We start from the raw sequence: 21,244 nt of genomic DNA, 5'->3' as shown, positions 1-21,244 counted from the left end.
TTGACTTCAGTTCACAGGATCTCTGGGTAGTGAGCTTAACACCTGTATCAGGCCACACCCAGCTTAAAGAGTCTCCCTCTCCCATGCTCCTCCCCTCCCAAAAGGTAAAGAATCTGAAAGTAACCATGTTATATTGCTCCTCCGGGATTCAGAACCCTTGAATTCTAAGGGAAAACAAACAAAAAACAAATACCATACTCCTATAATGTGATGGTCCCTACATCACAGTCATCACCTACCATATACACAACATGAGATTACCAAAACTCTGTATATTAAATACCATCAAACACATTACACAGTTTCTATGCAACAATAAAGAGTAAAGTTTCCTTATCAAGTACAACTATAGATAAATAATTTTAGTCTTTTTTTTAAAGATTTATTTATTTATTCATGACAAAGAGAAAGAGAGGTAGAGACACAGGCAAAGGGAGAAGCAGGCTCCATGCAAGGAGCCTGATGTGGGACTTGATCCCACGACTCCAGGATCATGCCCTGAGTCGAAGGCAGACGCTCAACCACTGAGCCACCCAGGCGTCCCAAGTAATTTTGGTCTTTACAATCAAGAATACGGATGCTTTGGGCCAAGAGAGAAAGCCTTCCCAAGTTTGAATAACACTAAATTTCTAAGTGCAAAAAAGGAAAAACCTTGACCTTGTCCAGTAATACTGTTAACTGTTTCTGAAATTTCTTTCTCAGTCTCAGTGGAAATAAATTTGAAGAAATCAATCAAAAATACAAACTAGAGGGGGATCCCTGGGTGGCTCAGCGGTTTGGCGCCTGCCTTTGGCCCAGGGCGTGATCCTGGAGACCCGGGATCGAGTCCCGCGTCGGGCTCCCGGCGTGGAGCCTGCTTCTCCCTCCTCCTGTGTCTCTGCCTCTCTCTCTCTGTCTCTATCATAAATAAATAAATAAATCTTTAAAAAAAATACAAACTAGAGACTCGTAACTACTACACCTGGACTAAGAACATCAATCAAAACATAAGGATACGGTTAGATGTCATGCACTGAAGCACAAAGAACCTTTAAAAATATACTTTACGGGCAGCCCCAGTGGCACGGCGGTTTAACGCCGCCTGCAGCCTGGGGTGTGATCCTGGAGACCCGGGATCGAGTCCCACATCGGGCTTCCTGCGTGGAGCCTGCTTCTCCCTCTGCCTGTGTCTCTGCCTCTCTCTCTGTGTCTCTATGAATAAATAAACAAAATCTTTAAAAAAAAAATTTCCTGTTATAAAAAAAATATATATGTACTTTACTTGTTTAAATATTTATTTTTTAATATATTTAAAGTTACCTTATAAATCCTATTAAAATATAATTTAAAAAAATAAAAAATAAAATAAAATATAATTTTAAAAATCCACATATGCCCCAAATAAAAATAAGACATTTTCTTAATATGTTCCAAATAAAGTTTTCCTTTTTTAAAAAATAATTTTTTAAGATATATGTTTTTATATATATTAAAATATTTGTTTGATAGAACACAAGGGGAGGGGGGGCAGCAGGAGGAGAGAGAAAGAGAAACAGGCTCCTTGCTGAGCACAGAGTCCATAGTGGGGCTCCTGGGATCATAACCTGATCTGATGGCAGATACTTAACCAACTGCACCATCCGTGTGCCCCAAGATTTATTTTTTTTTTAAAGATTTTATTTCTTTATTCATGAAAGACACAGAGAGAGAGAAAGGCAGAGGGAGAAGCAGGTTCCATGCAGGGAGCCCGACATGGGATTCGATCCTGGGTCTCCAGAATCAGGCCCTGGGCTGAAGGCGGCGCTAAACCGCTGAGCCAGCGGGCTGCCCAGATTTATTTATTTTAGTAAGAGAGTGAGAGAGAGCATAAGCAGGGAGAGGGACATACGGAGAGAAGCAGACTCTCTGCTGAGCACGGAGCCTGAAAGGGGATGGATCCCAGGATCCTGAGATCATGATCTGAGCTGAAATCCTGAAGAGTCCAACACTTAACCAACTGAACCACCCCAGTGACCCAAAAATAAATTCTGTGAATCCTAAGTAACTGTACTCAAATACATAATGTGACTCTAGATACATGATAATACAGGTTCCCAAATATAAAAATCAATATAAAAACCTCAGAAGTTACCATCACACCCAAAATTGCTGGTACTCTAATCGGGATCTTTTAGACAGAGTCCTCAGTACCCTAACAAGACTTGAAGCCTAAGAAATGTAAATATACATAACTACCAAATAGACTAGAGATTAGATCAGGAGAGATTGAAAGTACACTTATTTTATCATACTTCAGAGACATTAGACATAAAAAGGATGCTAGGTGCCCCACTGGCTCAGTTGGAACATCATGCGACTCTTGATCTTAGGGTTGTGAGTTTAAGCCCCATGTTAGGTGTAGAGATTACTATAATAATCAAACTTAAAAAAAAAAAGTAAAAAGGATGAGTTGAAAAAAAATTTCAAGAAAATTTAACTGTATATCCAGAACACATAATAATAGCAAAAAAAAAAAAGGTTTCTCATTAGAATGCTTACCCTTACATACCACATTGTTATTTACTATTTTTAATCATTTCTAAAGATTTGTTTATTTATTTATTCATGAGAGACACAGAGACAGAGAAAGAGAGGCAGAGAGACAGGCAGAGGGAGAAGCAGGCTCCATGCAGGGAGCCCGACGTGGGACTTGATCCCAGGTCTCCAGGATCACACCCTGGGCCAAAGGCAGCACTAAACTGCTGAGCCACCAGGGCTGCCCTACTATTTTTAATTTTAAAAAATTGTTACTGTGACGCACTAAATTGAATTCACAAGCCATTAATAAGTCATAACCTAAAGTTTTAAAAGCACTGGCTTAGAGGATCTGACGACCATTGGAGTTCCTTACTTTCATGAGTACCTACTTTAAGAAAATATTCAAGACGTGGAAAATATGAAAAGACAGAATTCCTCCAGGGCAGGAACCATGTCTTACTGGCATATGATCACCACTTAACATCTGTTAATTAATACATTGTAGAATACAAAGCACTTTCAAGGTAAGGACACACAAAGGATACCTATAAAAATAAGCTTAGAAGAGCATGAGTATTTCGGATTCCTTCAAAGCTAGGAAGGTGGAGAGAGCTCCAGGAAGTAGAAGAGTGACACCAGCTGACTTTTAAATATAAAAATCAAGAACCGAGGATACCTGGGTGGCTCAGTGGTTGAGTGTCTGCCTTTGGCTCAGGTTGTGATCCCGGGGTCCTGGGATCCAGTTCTGCATCAGACTCCCAACAGGGAGCCTGCTTCTCCCTCTGCCTATGGCTCTGCCTCTCTCTCTCTGTGTGTCTCTCATGAATAAATAAATAAAATCTTTAAAAAAAAAAAAAAAACAAGAACCAACAGGAAAGAAAGTCTCTTACAGAAATACATAGCAGTCCACCAGAGGTACAAAAAGTTTGTAAGCTACTCTTGATTAAAAATTCTATTCCTTTCAAAAATATATGTTAAGCTCCAAATGTATTAATCCAAATCAAAATTATGGAATGCCCTTCAGTCTTAAATATTAGGCTCCTTGTATTAATTTGTAAACATTTACTAAGTTGCTAGTACTTGACAGCCAACAACTTTTTGAGCACTTACTATGTATCAGGCAATAAGTACTTAAGAGTTACCCATTTAAACCTAACAACCTTGTAAAATACTATCTTCATTTTATAGGTGAGGAAAGTAAGACTTAAAAAGTTACATAAAGAAGTTACACAGCTAATAAATGGTGAAATTAAGATATATTAAGTGCCAGTATTATTATCAGTGGCTGCAAATCAGAATATTTTGTTCCATTATTTGTCAGTGCTTTTCTCAGAAACTAAGTTTTGGGGGTGCCTGGGTGGCTCAGTCAGTTGAGCATCTGCCTTTGGCTTGGGTCATGATCCCATAGACCTGGGATAGAGCCCCACTTCAGGCTCCCTACTTAGTGGGGAGCCTGCTTCTCCCTCTCCCTCTGCCATTCCCCCTGCTTGTGCTAGCTGGAGTGCTCTCTCTCTCTCTCTCTGTCAAATAAATAAAATCCTTTTTTAAAAAAAGTAGTTATGTTTAGAGGCAACTAGCTGGGTTAGTCTGTAGAGCATGCAACTCTTGATCTTGGGGTCATGAACTCAAGCCCTAAAGCTTACATAAAAACTAAAATTTTTTTTAAAAAAAAGGTAGTTATGGATAAATATCACTGATATTGGCATTTTTAACAGGCTGTATACTTGTACTTTCATTTACTTTATTTACATGCCAGGTACTTATATTTTGAAAACCTTTCCACCTTTTATGGGCCACTTAATTTTGTCAGTAAGTAAAAAGATGCTGTGTTTGACTGTATTGCAGTCCAAAAAGTCTGCTTCTAGCACAACTGCAAGAGACTGACAGAAATAACGGTTACCAAATGTTGATACATCCCAATTGAGAGGAATTATTTCTAGACCCTCCACAGAACTTTTTAATTCATGTGGATTTTTTAGAAGGTCTGAGACATCTTCAATGAAATTAAACGTCAATTTTTACCACTAAAACTTAAAATGCTTTAATCCAAAAACGGAATGTAATGGAATGAAATAATACAGGTTTGTATCTTTTTCACTTACATCTTAGAATTTGAAATCTTGAAGAATACAAAAAAAAAAAAAAATCCAGCCACAAACAAATATAGAAATGTAAAGGCAAACATAACATTGGCGCTCTGTTTAACAATTTCAATTTTATGCAAGACTTTGAAATAACACTTTTTAGAAAAGTCTCATTCATATATGATCCTGAACTGAACAGCAGTTAATACATACCAAAGAAATTCCTATGAAAGGTTAAATTAGTACAAATGTAATCATTGTAACTGACACTACTGATAACCAAAAAGGATACAAAAAAAAAAAAATAACTGATTTTAATACACAAATCAGCCAAATGAAAAACACAGAATTTACTTCCAGGTAATGTGAATAACAGATTAATCTCAAATCTAATTTTAATGCCAACAGTTGACCCCTAGGTAATTTCTGGATTTACTAAATATTTATATCCACTAAATACCAGCAAACTACTAAAATAAATTATACCCTTTATGTTTAGTTAAGAGCATCTAGTCTTGGGAATCCCTGGGTGGCTCAGCGGTTTAGCGCCTGCCTTCAGCCCAGGGCGTGATCCTGGAGTCCCGGGATTGTGTCCCACATCGGGCTCCCTGCATGGAGCCTGCTTCTCCCTCTGCCTGTGTCTCTGCCTCTCTCTCTCTCTCTCTTTCTCTCTCATGAATGAATAAATAAAATCTTTTTTTAATTTTTTTTAAATTTTTATTTATTTATGATAGTCACAGAGAGAGAGGCAGAGACACAGGCAGAGGGAGAAGCAGGCTCCATGTACCGGGAGCCGGACGTGGGATTCGATCCCGGGTCTCCAGGATCGCGCCCTGGGCCAAAGGCAAGCGCCAAACCACTGCGCCACCCAGGGATCCCTGAATAAATAAAATCTTAAAAAAGAAAAAAAAAAGAGCATCTAGTCTTGAGGTGCCTGGGTGGGCTCAGTTGGTTAACAATGAGACTCTTGATCTTGAAAAGTTCAGGTCTTTTCTTTTTTTCTTTTAAAGAGAAATACAGAGAGAAAGGCATAGACATAGGAGAGGGAGAAGCAGAGACACAAGCAGAGGGGAAGCAGGCTCCCCGCAAGAAGCCTGATGTGGGACTGGATCCGGGAACCCCAGGATCATGCCCCAAGCCAAAGGCAGATGCCTAACCGCTGAGCCACCCAGGCATTCCCACTCAGCTCAGGTCTTGATCCCAGGGTTATTGAGTTAAACCCCATGCCTTTTAAAATAATTAATTAATTAAATTTTTAAAAGAGCATCTAGTCTTTCTGGTGTTCTATAATCAACTTTTTTTATTAATGGAATGGCATCATAACATTGGACCAAATGTGTATGTGCCTTGATATACAGAAAGCTTGTTTAATATTAACACACATTCAATTAATTGCCATATCCACAGTTCTCTCCAAATTCGTATTATAGAAAATACAATTATTTTCTATTCAATTCACTCATATTTTTGGTCGTGTACACTGTTACATTTCTTTAAAACCTCTCATAGTTTAAATATGTTTGAGAAACTATCCTTCTGTTTGGAAGAATTTTTGTTACTGTCAAGATAATCTTAGATTATTAAACTCAGTTGATTCTTAGAAAGTCTTCCATCTATAAAACATGAGAATTATAACCAAATTAACAAATCAGATATCAGAATGCCAAAAGTTAAGTCATTAAAAGGGAATCCAGAAAAAGAGTCAGTTGTGAAAGAACAGGAAGTGATGTACACTGCCATTTGTAGATGAACTATTTAGAAACATGAGTACCATACTAAACTGGAATCAACCAAACCCAGACTTAACAGCTCTCAGTATTCTGACAGTGGCATCGAGGTCAGCTGAAGTAACCCTCAGGCTATTTTCTCCTAATAGTGAATTTACCTAATTGATAAAGAACACACTTTTACCACTTTTAGAATTCCTACAAGCTATGGAAAACAATGTTTCTTTTTAATTGTTCTTAAGAGTATCTCTTAGTTTAGCATGCATTTTGAAATAGAGCAAGTACTTTACTTATATTATGTGTACATCCTTAAGTTTTGCAGCCTTTGTTGACAAATCTTCTCTGCCTGCATCTTTCCAGGACAAAAACATCAGTCTTTGCTGAGCAGTATGCTTGGGTTTATACATACTTGTATATATGAATTATCAACAACAAACCATAGTATACAGAATTCGACTTTATGGCATAATTTCCCATATAAGGGGAAACTCTACACACCACAACATGCAGCTTTGCGCCATGAAATAAAGATCCAAAGTACTACTTAAGTCAAAATGAATTCAAATAAAAATAAAAAGGGAATAAAGAAAACAAGGAGAATTCTACCTTTTGAGGAAAAATAAACCGATTTAACATATTAACATGCCTCCCTATATCAAAATTATGAAGTGAGATGACAGAAATTAAATTAGTGCTGAAAACTACTAATATCTTTAAATTCCAGTCCTACCTAACCCAGGTTTCAAAATGCAACAAACACACCTTAAACAGGTCTAATGAACAACATTAAATATACATGGCATTCGGAAGTATTTTAAAATAAGTCACCGACTAAGCAAAGCTTAAACACCAAATATAACCTGTTAGTAAAATATCAAAACAACCCATATCTGTACATATTTTAGTCTTCATTGCTTTGTAAAAAAATAATAAAATTAATCCAAGAATATTCATATATGAAACATTTTTAAAATCACTTCATCAGTAAATCTAAATACTTAAAGAAAAAAAGTATGAATAGACTTCAAGGCTACTCTTTGATCACAAAAAGCAATTGGCAACACACTTCCAGAATGTTAGAATTTTTATTTTTTATTTATTTCTACTCTACTAAGGACAAAACCAACAAGTACTACTGTAAACCAGATAGGATGATTTGTTTTAAACAAATATGACATGAAGCAAAAGAAGTGGAAAAATGACTGACTACATAACACAGATCTTATCACAGCATAATTAGGCAAATTAGAGTCTGTTTTCTCATTTCTTTAAGAAATAAAGCATTTCTACAGAAAGGTTTGTAACCTAATCATTTTCAGAAAAATTTCAATGTTATACAAAATAGAATGAACCCTAAAAATTCACAGCTCAGGGAGAATGTCCATCAGACGGCCTGTATTAATCTTTAATAATTCTCCAAGAACTACTACAGTCACAGAAAGAAAAAGGAGAGGGGCATGAAACAGTACAAAATTATTTTATTTGAATCCCAGTGAAAACCCAATATGCTCACCAAAAAAAAAAAAAAAAAAAAAAGTCACTCTAGTGTTTAAAAGAGATCGAGAGAGACATCAAAACTGTTCAAACATGGCAGGGTCCCTCTCGAGAGGCCATATCTCCCAACAATAACAAGAGGAACAGATAACACTTCCCAGGGACAGATCTCAGGGGAAGAATATTAAACCGGTACTGTTATCGATTTAAAACCAAAGGGAAAAGGGTAACCTTTCCAAGGGAAGCGCCATTACTTCCCTCTCCAGCTCCCCCTCCCTTCAGTGTACACACAGGCCTGTGTATGAAGAAGAAACTGCCTTGGACTTCTGCAGCATTGCAGTAGACTAAAGGATGGGGAAGGGGGAAGGGTAGGGGGAGAGAAACGCTTCCATCACCCCTATAGGAGTATAGATTTCCTGAGCAGGGGTGGAAGCCACCTAGCAGGCTACCCTTCCCAAGAATACAGACACTACAAAGGAGGAGAGGGAGGAGCAGAGGGATCAGAAAGGAAAGGGACCTCGCGCCTTTAAATCGGGGTGCACATCAACCCAGTCTCCCCAAGAGAGCCACACCTTCCTCGAGACATCCCCTTCCACCACTCCTTCCGGTGACCCTCAGGAAAGAGGAATGTAACTGCTCTTGCCCCTCAAAACGGGAGGGAGTCCAGCTCACCAGCTTCTTCACCCCACCCACAGAATCACAGACCCTCCAGGTCTCCCTCCCTACCCCACCCCCACTTCCCTTCCCGGAGGGGCCAGAGTGGGCCGAATTTCCCCGCCCCCTCCAAGTCTCCCTTTCCCAAAGCAGAAGTGCCCTTACCCTTTCGCCGACAGGTCTGGGGCGGAGTAGGCAGGCACAGCCCCCTGCAGCGCTCGGGTAGCCGCTACGCTGGAGGGCGAGGAGTGAGGAGGAGGGGGCCTGGCGACCGACCGCCGCTCCCCCCCCCCCGGAGCCCCAGCAAGCCGCCCAGCCCAAGCTCTGCGACAAGGGGCGGGGGGGGGGGAGGGGGCGAGGGGACGACCGGGGTCGAAGAGGCGCCCTCAGCGCTTGGGCTCAGCTAAGATGGCGCGGGGAAGTGCTGGGAGCCGCCGCGGCCGCCGCCTCGGGGGAACCGGCCCGGGCCTCGGCCGCCGTCCGTCCTCACACAGCCGAGGCCCTCTCGTCCCCCGCCACGGCCCCTCGGCGGGCGGGCCCACGCACAGCCCTCCGCTACCACCACCACCCCTGGGAAGGGGGCGCTCACAAAGGGAAGAGAGGCCGCGGGCCGGCCGGCCGGCGGCGGGGCGGGGTCCCCAGGGGCCGGGAGGCCTCAGAGGTTCGCGGGTGCCTCGCGCTCTCGGCCCGCGAAGGGCGCAGGCAAGCGGGACCCCTCCTCTCTCCTTAAACAGGCGGCGGCACCGACTCACTATCTTTGCCACCCTCCCTCTCTCTCTCTCTCCGAGCCCTGAAGCCACAGAGCCCGGCCGCTGCCCAGGCTCCCCCCCCCTTCCCCAACACCACTCCCCTCCTCCCGACAGTCATCCCAGTCTCCGATCTCGCGAGATTTCCCGCCTGACAGGGCCGACCCTGCGCGAGACACGACGGCATACGCGTGCGCGCCCTCACGGGAGCGCGCGGATACTTGCGCCGGGTGGAATCTCCTGGGTGCGCTGAGTCCCAGCCTCGGTCCAGCCCGGCCGCCCTCGGCTGGCGGAGCTCTTCTGCCACGCGGGCGTCAGGTGCATTCATTTCACCCTGAAATTTGAGAAAGAAGAGTTATCAGCTCTCCTCTGTTCTCACTTCCAAAACATCCGCACCCCATAACCCTGAGAATGAGAAGCTTGCGCTGGCATGTAGGATATCCAGTTCTTACACACCGTGGTTCAACTGCTCCATGGAATTCGGAGGTAAACTGGTCAGTGTAATCTGTACGTAGCTGAGTTTTTGAGATTCTAAAAGCGTATAATGACTTTTGGACCGGTAATAAGAGTTGATACAGATTAAACTACCCTATGTGTTGGTAATGGTAGGAAAGAAAAATCCTTGACAAGTTTTTGTTGGTGTTTTTAGTAGTTTTTGAAACAGGAGCAGCAAACGGGAGACCTACGGGTCCTAATGCAGTAAAGAGAGCTACTAATTTTTTTGTGGTGAAACTTTTTTTTTTTTTTTTTTTTTTTTTTTTTTTTAGAGGAAAACTCCTTCAGTGGACTATAAAGAGAGCAATTTTATTCAGGAACCAGACATTGTGCCTCCAGTGCAGTAAAAAAAAAAAAAAAACTTGGTTCTTCAACTGGTAAGCAGTGAGATAAATAGATCTGTTGTGTGAGATTTAGGAGTAAAAATGTACTCCAGAACAATTGGAAATTACAGTAAACTAGGAAAGTAAACTGGCTATGATCAGAAAAACAAGGTATCCACTTCAGTGGGTTATACATATAATTTGTTCTAAATATGCTTTCTTATAGTAAGGGATTTTGCTGTCAGTCAGTCCTCTTTTCACCTATATTGTCAACTACTCTCAAGTGGCAACTTCCCCTCAGCATAAAGACATGTCCGAATTTCTTTGGAGGGAAAAGAAAGATTGCTATCTTTGTCTCTCCTCCACTTTAATTTTTTTAAGACTTTATTTATTTACTCATGAGAGACACAGAGAGAGAGAGCAGAAGCAGGCTCCATGCAGGGAGCCTGATGTGGGACTCAATCCCCGGACTCCAGGATCACACCCTGGGCCAAAGGCAGGCTCTAACCTGCTGAGCCATCCAGGGATCCCTCTCCTCTACTTTATTTATTTTTTTTAAAGATTTATTTATTTATTTATGAGAGAGAGAGAAGCAGAGACACAGGAGGAGGGAGGAGCAGGCTCCATGCCGGGAGCCTAACGTGGGACTCGATCCCGGGACTCCAGGATCGCGCCCTGGGCCAAAGGCAGGCGCTAAACCGCTAAACCCAGGGATCCCCTCTCCTCTACTTTAAAGCCAAGCTTCTTGGAAAGGTTGTCTGTCTTTCCACCTCCATGAAACTGATCTTACCAAGGTCAAGAATGACTTCCTATTTGCTGTGTCTAATGGAGTCATTTTATTTTATTTTTATTTTTTTTATTATTATTTTTATTTAAGTTCAATTTGCCAACATATAGTACAACACCCAGGGCTCATCCCATCAAGCGCCCTCCTCAGTGCCCATCACTTAGCTACCCCATCACCCCACCCATCTCCCCTTCTGCAACCCTTTGTTTCCCAGAGTTAGGAGTCTCTCATGATTTGTCTAGCGGAGTCATTTTAATCCTTCTTGACATCTACAATATTTTACAGAGTTGACACTCCTTCCATCTTGAAACTATGTTCCTCCTTGGTTTTGGGGATTTTTTAAGATTTTATTTATTTATTTATTTGACTGAGAAGCACAAGCAGGGAGACCGGCAGAGGGAGAGTGAGAAACAGGCTCCCCACTGAGCAGAAAGCCTACTGCAGTACTGGATCCCAGAACCCTGGGATCATGACCCAAGCTCATGGCAGATGCCTAACAAACTGAGCCACCCAGGCGCCCATCTCCTTGGCTTTTCAACACCACTCAGAACTAGTTTTCCCTCTACTTTCTTATCCTTGCAGCCCCTCTTCCTCCACCTATCCCTCAAATGATGCTCTTCCAATCCTGATCCCTTCTTCTGAAAGTTCCAACAAGGATGTTCTCTTCTAGTTATTTCATACATTTAGATATGGAAAGAGATTCTGGCTTTCCTATAATATTTATTCTTAATTTTCTACAGAAAATTTCAAACTTACACAAAAGGAATGGGGTATAATAATAAACCTCCATGTGTCCATCATCTAGCTTCAACTGTTACCAACATTCTATCATTCTTGTTTCACCTATTCTCCCACAACCTTTTCTCCCCAATGAATTTAATCCCCATTGTATTTTTCTTTAAGATGTATTTATTTGGGAGAGAGAGAGCACACATGCAGGGAGGAGGAGGGGAGCAGAGGCAGAGAGAGAATTTGGAGCAGACCCTATGCTGAGTGTGGGGCTCAATGGAGCACTCGATTCCACAACCCTGAGATCATGACCTGAGCCAAAATCAAGAGTCGGATGCCAAATAAGCCACCCAGGCACCCCTCTTAGTGTATTTTTAAATAAATCTCTAGTAAACCATTGTAACATTTTACCCGTAAATACTTCAATATGTGTCTCTAAGAAATACTTTGGTTGTAACATAACTACATCATCATTATCACACCTTTACAATAATTTCTTATTATTTAATACCCAATCTATATTCAGTTTTTCCTAAAGTTTCCAAAATGTCTTTTTACATTCTATTTGTTAGAACCGGGACATGAGGGCAGCCCCAGTAGCTCAGCGGTTTAGCGCCATCTTTGGCCCAGGGCATGTTCCTGCAGACCCGGGATCCAGTCCCAGATCCAGCTCCCTGCGTAGAGCTTGCTTCTCCCTCTGCCGGTGTCTCTGCCTCTCTCCCTGTGTCTCTCATGAATAAATAATAAAATCTTAAAAAAAAAAAAAAAAGAACCGGGCTGTGAAATTCTACACTTTGCATTTGATTAATAGATGCTTCTTATATCACTTTTCGTGTATAACAGTTCCCCCTTCCTTTTTTCTTCTTCTTTCTTGCCTTTTTTAAGATTTTATTTATTCATTTGAGAAAAACGAGGGAGGGAGGGAGAAGAAGAGAGAATCTGAAGCAGACTCCACACTAAGAATAGAGCCTGACGTGGGGCTGGATCCACGATTACAAGATCACAACCTGAGCTAAAACCAAGAGTTGGATGCTCAACCAAATAAGCCACCTAAGCACCCCTCTTTCTTTCCTTTTTATATGCAGTTTATTTGTCTAAAAAATCAGATTACATATCCTGTAGAATTTTTCCACATTCCAGACTTGCCAGTTGATTCTTCACAATGTCATTTCTCATTTGCTTCAATGCCCTTATGTCTTATAAACTGGGAGTTAAGGGCAGCCCGGCTGAATCAGTTGTTTAGAGCTGCCTTCAGCCTGATCCTGGAGTCCTGGGATCGAGTCCCACATCAGGCTCCCTGCATGGAGCCTGCTTCTCCCTCTGCCTGTGTCTCTGCCTCTCTCTTTCTCTCTCTGTGTGTCTCTCATGAATAAATAAAATCTTTTTTAAAAATAAATAAATAACTGGGAGTTAAATCTAAACATTTACTACTACATAGTAGTTTTTTTTTTAAAATAATATTTTGGATCTGCTACTACCTATGAGCTGTTTCCCCAGCACATAGAGTATCTTAAGAGACCCTGGCTATCTTTTTAAAAAACTATTATTCCAGATCTCTACCTAGGATCTGGTACTGAGAGGCCTCCCTCCTCAAATTCTTCAAATTTCACACAAAGTACACCGATACATACTCATGGGCTTACCCTGTCAGTAAAGTATCATTGATTGATACTGCAAAACATATCAGTTATTTAATTTCTAAAATTGTATCCAAACAAGAAAATTATACTCATCGGTGGTAGGAAAATAAATTAATTCTTAGAACAGTTGCAGATTTTTCACTGTCTTTGATTTAACTCCTGAACATTTCTCTGATTCATCCCTACTACCTCTTCTGTAGTGGTTCATACTCAGTTTCTTTTTTTTTGTTTAATTTTTTTTTAATTTTTATTTATTTATGATAGTCACACAGAGAGAGAGAGAGAGACATAGGCAGAGGGAGAAGCAGGCTCCATGCACCGGGAGCCCGACGTGGGATTCAATCCCGGGTCTCCAGGATCGCGCCCTGGGCCAAAGGCAGGCGCTAAACCACTGCGCCACCCAGGGATCCCTCATACTCAGTTTCTAACCTGGGATACTGTAATTGCCTTCCAACTACTCACTCCTAGGGTGCTTCATTTCCTATACTGAGATAAATGATTTTAATCTTCCTAAACTGCAATTTCTAAGAGCTGAATATGTCATTTCTCTGCTTAAAATTCTTCCATGGAAGGGACGCCTGGGTGCCTCAGTGGTTGAGAGTCTGCCTTAGGCTCAGGGTGTGATCCCAGAACTCTGGGATCACAGGATTGAGTCCCACATCAGGCTCCCTGTAGGGACTGCTTCTCCCTCTGGCTGTGCTTCTGTCTCTCTCTCTCTGTGTCTCTCATGAATAAATAAGTTTAAAAAACTCTTCCATGGAAACAAACACACACACACACACAAAGAAAAAAGAAAGAAAAGAAAAGAAAAAAAAAAAAAAGAAAGCCACACATCCAAAAATACACACAAAGAAAACCCTCTTCCAGGCAGCCCTGCTGGCTCAGCAGTTTAGCGCCACCTTCGACCTGGGGCGTGGTCCTGGAGACCCAGGATCCTGTCCCGCATGGGGTCCCTGCGGGGGGGGGGGGTGCTGCTTCTCCCTCTGCCTGTGTCTCTGCCTCTCTCTCTCTATCTCTCTCTCTCTCTTTCTCTCTCTCTCTCTGTCATGAATAAATAAATAAAATCTTGGGATCCCTGGGTGGCGCAGTGGTTTGGCACCTGCCTTTGGCCTGGGGCGTGATCCTGGAGACCCAGGATCGAATCCCACGTCGGGCTCCCGTGCATGGAGCCTGCTTCTCTCTCTGCCTCTCTCTCTCTGTGTGACTATCATAAATAAATAAATAATCAAAAAATAAATAAATAAATAAATAAATAAATAAATAAATAAATAAATAAATAAATAAAATCTTAAAAAAAAAAATACCTCTTCCATGGCTCCCCAAAGCCCTCCAAATAAAATCCAGACAAAACCCCTGCATACCTCTCTAGCTGTATTTAGAATGTTCCCACCATCCTGAACTATTATTCACTCTTCTAACTACTAATATGCTGCCTTCATAATGTGGCACTGCACTCCTCTGCCTGAAATGCCTTCTCTAGTTGGCTAATATTCTTCAAGATTTAGCTCTCATGTCACCTCCCTGAGCTTTCCCATATTTCAATTAGGTATTCCTTGAGCCTACAAATTGGGGTCAGAAATCTGTGGGGTGAGGGACAACTGGTTGAATCAGTTGTTAGAGCACACCATTCTTAGTCTTGGGTCCTGAGTTCAAGCCCCATGTTCGGTGTAGAGATTACTTGAAATAAAAAAAGAAAAGAAAAGCAAGCAAGCAAGCAGGCTGTGGGGTGAAGAATGAGTACCAACCATGTTTTGACCTTCATAGAAAAGTTACCTAGGTAGTGACCAAGAATAAGCTTTTTCCATACATTGACTTAATCCTTAAAACGAACTAGTGAGGTAGGCTCTGTTATTATTACCTTCATTTTATAGGTAAGGAAACTAGGATGCAGAGAGTTATGTTACTTGCCCAAGATCACAAAACTACTAAGTGGTGAACTAGATTTGAACCTAGTTGTGAATGAATTAAACCCACTGTCTGGGGATCCCTGGGTGGCTCAGCGGTTTAGCACCTGCCTTTGGCCCAGGGAGTGATCCTGGAGTCCTGGAATCAAGTCTCGCATTAAGCTCCCTGCATGGAGCCTACTTCTCCCTTTGTCTGTGTCTCTGTCTTTCTCTGTGTCTCTCATGAATAAATAAAAAAAATCTTTTAAAAAATAAAAATAGGGCAGCCTGGGTGGCTCAGCGGTTTAGTGTCACCTTCAGCCCAGGGCGTGATCCTGGAGACCCGGGATTGAGTCCCACATCGGGCTCCCTGCATGGAGCCTGTTTCTCCCTCTGCCTGTGTCTCTGCCTCTCTCTCTGTGTGTCTCATGAATAAATAAAATCTTTAAACAAAAAATAAATAAATAAAATAAAATAAACCCACTGTCTTTCCATCATATTCTACTCCCGACACCACCAAACAAAGACAGCTTGATGCCATGTACATATTTTTAGTGTAACATGCCTGACCATGTGTAATGTCAACATATTTGTTGTCGTGCATGTATCTGTATGTGTTTTAAGATTTTATTTTTAAGGGGCACTTGGGTGGCTCAGACGATTAAGCATCTGCCTTCGGCTCAGGTCATGATCTCCAGGTCCTGGGATGGAGCCCCACATCTGGCTCCCTGCTCAGTGGGGATCTTGCTTCTTCCTCTCCCTCTGTCCCTCCACCCTGCTTACTCACTCTCTTTCTTGCTCTCTGTCAAATAAATAAATAAGATCTTCAAAAAAAATTATGCTTTTCTGGGCCTCAATTTCCCGTCTAAATACAATAGACTAAAACTATCTCTGGATTCCTTTAAGTTCAAAAATCTGTAATTACAGGAATGATGCAAATAACATGTATAGATAACTTGAATTCAAAATATGTTTGTGTGTGCGTGTGTGCATATTTAGAGACAAAGAAGAAATACTTCTTCAGGTGTTTTACCTGAGTCCTACTAAAATGTGGGGGAACTCCATTGGTCATGATGATATCTCCATCCAACTTTAACTAATGTATTGTTTTCCAATTACATTGTGATTATTTATGGAAACCTCTATTTCCTTACAGTAGAAGGCAAAAGCCATTGAAGCAGAGTGCATGATAGGATAATTAGTGAGAAGAATGTGTCTTAGAATTTTTTTTTTAAGATTTTATTTATTCATGAGAGACACAGAGAAAGAGAGAGAGGCAGAGACACAGGCAGAAGGAGAAGCAGGCTCCATGCAGGGAGCCCGACGTGGGACTCAATACCAGGTCTCCAGGATTGTGCCCTGGACTGAAGGCGGTGCTAAACCGCTGAGCCACCCAGGCTGCCCATGTCTTAGAATTTTCATTGTGGAAACCAGGGGTGAGGCACTCTATGAAACTGATAATGAGCAAATAAATAAATCAGTACGTTACTGGAAGCCCATTCAGTGCATCCTGGGCTATCAGTTCATCTGTAGATTTTGTCTTTAGGCTCCAAGACCAACCAAGGCAGGTTTAAGTCCGATTGTCATACCTCATTCAGACATGACTACATAAAGCTGTCTCATATAAATATGGCTTCCACAGGCTGCAAAGTAAAGCTCATCATGTATAAAGTTGTTTCTTGAGCTTTGCACTCCCGTATTATAGGATTCATTTTGTGAACATATTTGAAAAATGCCCTGCATGTGGAGGCAGCATATTTGTGCATTTTAATCCATACAATAAATAAATGCTGGGCCAAAGTACCCTAAGGATAATAGAATACAGTTCAATTCAATAAAGTTCTGACCTAGGGCAGCCCCGGTGGCGCAGCAGTTTAGCACCGCCTGCAGCCCAGGGCGTGATCCTGGAGACCCGGGATGGAGTCCCATGTCAGGCTCTCTGTGTGGAGCCTGCTTCTCCCTCTGCCTGTATCTCTGCCTCTCTCTCCCTCTCTGTGTCTCTATGAATAAATAAATAAAATCTTTAAAAAAATTAAAAAATAAAGTTCTGACCTAGAATCCTTTCAGTCTCGGGTATCTATCAGATAAGCATCTGCAGCAAGCCATGAATAAGTTAAAGCAGCTGCTCCAGAGTATGAAAGAAGTCCAACCCTGAAGTTAACAAGCAGAGGATGTGAAGGTACTGCAGCAATAAACATTGGCGGTGGAGTCCCACCTCCATCACTTACTAGTGTCAGTGACTAAGCTACTTTGCATCAGTGTCGTAACTATGCTGAGCATTCCTCTTTCCTTATCTGTAAAATGGGTTTAACATTACCTTCCTTGGGACACCTGGGCAGCTCAGCGGTTGAGCATCTGCCTTCAGCCATGATCCTGGAGGCTCTGGGATCAAGTCCCACATCGGACTCCCTGCATGGAGCCTGCTTCTCTCCCCCTGCCTGTGTCTCTCATGAATAAATAAATAAAATCTTAAAAAATAATAATAACATTACCTTCCTTAAGGGAGCCTGACTAGCTCAGTATGTGATTGATCTCAGAGTTGTGAGTTTGAGCCCATGTTAGATGTAGAGATTGCTTTAAAATAATAAAATCTTTAAAAAAAATGAATAAATAAACATTACCTTCCTCAGAGGGCTGTGTGAGGATAAAATATAACATGTATGGTGCCTAGCCCATTTAAAGTGTTAGTTCTGTTTGTTTGTTTTTTTCCTCAAAGAGATCAGATTTTATTGGGAGAAACAGGTGAGTAAACAGACAATTAAAATATTGTATTGCTGGGGATCCCTGGGTGGCTCAGCGGTTTGGTGCCTGCCTTTGGCCCAGGGCGTGATCCTGGAGTCCCAGGATCGAGTCCCATGTCGGGTTCCTGGCATGGAGCCTGCTTCTCCCTCCTCCTGTGTCTCTGCCTCTCTCTCTCTATGTCTCTCATAAATAAGTAAATAAATAAATAAATAAATAAATAAAATTTTTTAAAAATACAATATTGTATTGCAAATGCTACAGCAAGAGTGAGCTCAGGATGCTTTGGGAGCACATGAAAGCTCTTCTAATCCAGCCCCCAAGTGGAAGAGTCAGCCAGAAAAGGCTTTCTAGAGGACGTGGTGTCAGTGTTGTACTTCTGCCCTTCCCAGGGAGGTTGAAATGTAAATTATTTAAATATGTAATGTCTAAGTGAGCGATATAGTAAGAATTTTTTGTTTGATTACTTTCAGTTTTGTATTACCTGGAACTACAAAACATATTTCTGGGACTAGAGGTAGAAATGAAAAAAAGTCTAAGAGACAAAGATACAATTTTCATAAAGCTAGTAGGTATATGGCTAGGAATCAAAGGTTCAATAGGAGAGTTACTGGAAATTAAGAATTAGAAGGTTGGATACAGTCTGATAGGTGACTATGCTTAGGATCTCTCTTAAAGAGTAATGTAGTTAGATTTTTTGAAGTACAAACGAGACACACATTTTGAGTTGTGTGCATTAGATTGTTTATTCAAGTGTTCTTATTGTGTATGTCTAAGGATGTAAATATTCATCCCACTGCTCTGACACCACACTCTGGCAGGTACCCCATGATCAGTGCATCATGATTGTCTGGGACATCTATGAATGTGGGAAGGGTTGGGCAGCATGTTTGTTGACTAAGAGGTTTTTGGAATTTATCTTCAGGACCAATTGGTGATTTTGTCATGCCCTTCTCTTTAGCTGACATCTGCCAGGATTCAAAAAAAACAAAAAATAAAAAAGACACTACAGTAATTCCTACCAGAGTTGTGCCACATAGGATATGAAACAAACAGCTGACAATCAAAACATAAAATAAGTTACTATTTTATTGGCCTGGGATTCTCTGGGTCTCCTTTCTAGCCTTGTCTTTACTAGATAGTAAAACTAAACTAGTAGAAAGTCTTTTGGTTGAAAGGGACTATTTAAATCAGCTTGGGGGGCGGGGTTTCTAGGCCCTGTAACTGAAAAGTCCAGTGCCTCGGGAATTAAAATAATTTTGTTAAGTGTCTGATTCTTCCTTTTCTGTCTTTCCACATCCTATTCCTACCTCCTAATTGCTTGGCTGTTTTTCTCTATAGACTGGATTTTGTTATAAGATTTGCTCTGTGGGGTATGGAACTAGTGGTCCAGGTTCTATCCACTCCTGCCACCTAGTTTAATATACCCCAACACTGAATGCTGCTATTGCTACAGTCTACACACAGGAAATGAATCAAGGAGTTGTTTTTGGTTTTATTTTTAAATAGGCCCCATGCCCAATGTGGGGCTTGAACTCACAACCCTGAGATCAAGAGTCACATGCTCTACTGACTGAGCCAACCAAGCACCCCAAATCAAGGAGTTTTCTAATATTGGTTTTAATCAGATGCTTCCTTTACTGATGTGTTGTGATCGCTGACAGGAGACCCTGTCCCAAAATTCAGGTTTATGCATCCACTTAAGCTTGCCTGCTCTCTCCCAGCCTGCTGCCAAAACCCCTGAACAGGAGACAGAGGTCTAGTCTAGTTATCAAATGGCACCATATAAATGGTTATCATGAAGCTCATCCTTTCTCTTCCTCATAAGTATTCTCAATACTGAAATGTTACAATATGCCAAATGTAGAAATTGAAAGCATTTGGGATTTTGTGAGGATGAACAGATTACAATTTGGGACTTATGGACCATAAACATGTTTCCATGAGAGGCTTAAGCAGAATTCACATAGATCATACTAAGATGGACTTTCATCTTAGTTTATGTGGCAGAAGGATGCTGGCCCAGGGCAGGGGGCAGAATGCAGAGGGAGAATGGCCACAAAAATTCAGATTTACGGGATCCCTGGGTAGCGCAGCAGTTTAGCACCTGCCTTTGGCCCAGGGCACGATCCTGGAGACCCGGGATCGAATCCCACGTCGGGCTCCAGGTGCATGGAGCCTGCTTCTCCCTCTGCCTGTGTCTCTGCCTCTCTCTCTCTCTCTCTGTGTGACTATCATAAATAAATAAAAATTAAAAAAAAAATTCAGATTTACATTGTCCCAGTTTACTGACCCCACAGGTAAAGGAAAGCTTCTCAATATTTCATAAGAGTATATAGAATACAAAGGAACAGCTCCAGGTGGCCCAGCGTGGGCCTTGTGTCATATACTTTTCTGTGAGCTAGTACCTTCACCAAAGGATGAGATATTTTGATTGCCCCAACTGGGATTCTGTGCCCACCCTATGTAAGAGGCTCAGAGTAACAGCTCCACAAGAACTGCATAGAATTGACGTAGATGGCATGGGATATGTGGAGAGGAAATTCTCCAAAGGAATGCAGGGTACTTTTTGCCAGAAGAAGAGGGAGCAATTCTGGACAGATAAAAACAACAGATGTTCACTACAAGTAGAACAGAACTGCTGGTGAGGCCAAATGATATGGTTTTGTGGGGATGCTAACTAGAGTAGAATGTATTAACACTTGCTGTGGTCAGGTAAAAGAAAGCAACCATCACCTGGATACAGTAGAACTTCCATGTATATATATGAGGTCTTTTGTCCTTTGCCATAACTCTGATAAATGGGCAAAACATACTCCTTTTATAGAATATAGTTTTAGGACTCAAGCAACACAGAGAAGACAGTAGAAAAAAATGGTTCATATGACAAGACCAGGTATAAATCTAGTATGTACATTGTTTTGGAAGGAAGGCACCTTCCAGACATTCTCAAAGCCTCAAATCCTTTTATTTTTTTTAATATTTTATTTATTTATTCATGAGAGACACAGAAGGAGAGAGGCAGAGACATAGGCAGAGAGAGAAGCAGGCTCCGTGCAGGGAGCCCGATGTGGTACTCGATCCCAGGACTCGATCCCAGGGCTTCAGGATCATGCCCTGAGCCAAAGGCAGATGCTCAACCGCTGAGCCATCCGGGTGCCCCTGTCTTAGACAATCTTGAAATATCTGGCATGAGCAGAAGCCCAGAAGATGCCTGTCAGCCAGGCACAGAGTGCCAAGGAGACCGCAGCTTCCTGGGAATTCCAGCATATGTGTACATCTTTTTCTAGAGTTCTCTATCACATTAGCCTTTGTAGTTGTTATTCTTCCATATATTCCGAGATAATAGCTTTTATTCATGCATTTTATTTATTTGTTTGTTTGTTTATCTATCTCTGCACTCAGCCTGAGGCTTGGAGTTGCAACCCTGAAATCAGGAGTCACATG

The 21,244-nt window shown here is 41.6% G+C and overlaps 2 protein-coding genes across 2 annotated transcripts in view; one reads left to right on the top strand and one right to left on the bottom strand.

The window, feature by feature from the left end:
- TAOK1 (TAO kinase 1) overlaps positions 1 to 9,277 on the bottom strand; it is a 146,189-nt gene extending 136,912 nt beyond the window's left edge. The window contains exon 1 of the mRNA XM_055319146.1: positions 8,621 to 9,277. The gene's annotated coding sequence lies outside the window, so the exon portion shown is untranslated. The remainder of the gene's footprint in view (positions 1 to 8,620) is intronic.
- A 150-nt stretch (positions 9,278 to 9,427) lies between these two features.
- NUFIP2 (nuclear FMR1 interacting protein 2) overlaps positions 9,428 to 21,244 on the top strand; it is a 120,659-nt gene continuing 108,842 nt past the window's right edge. Inside the window, exon 1 of the mRNA XM_055316608.1 lies at positions 9,428 to 9,687. Coding sequence (XP_055172583.1) covers positions 9,675 to 9,687 — 13 coding nt within the window. The 5' untranslated portion in view covers positions 9,428 to 9,674. The remainder of the gene's footprint in view (positions 9,688 to 21,244) is intronic.

The sequence above is a fragment of the Nyctereutes procyonoides genome, unplaced genomic scaffold, assembly GCF_905146905.1.
Source record: "Nyctereutes procyonoides isolate TBG_1078 unplaced genomic scaffold, NYPRO_anot_genome, whole genome shotgun sequence".
In the NCBI taxonomy this organism is placed as follows: Eukaryota; Metazoa; Chordata; class Mammalia; order Carnivora; family Canidae; genus Nyctereutes; species Nyctereutes procyonoides.
The sequence above is the reverse complement of the archived record's forward strand: the minus strand, read 5'-3'. Positions and strand labels throughout refer to the sequence as shown.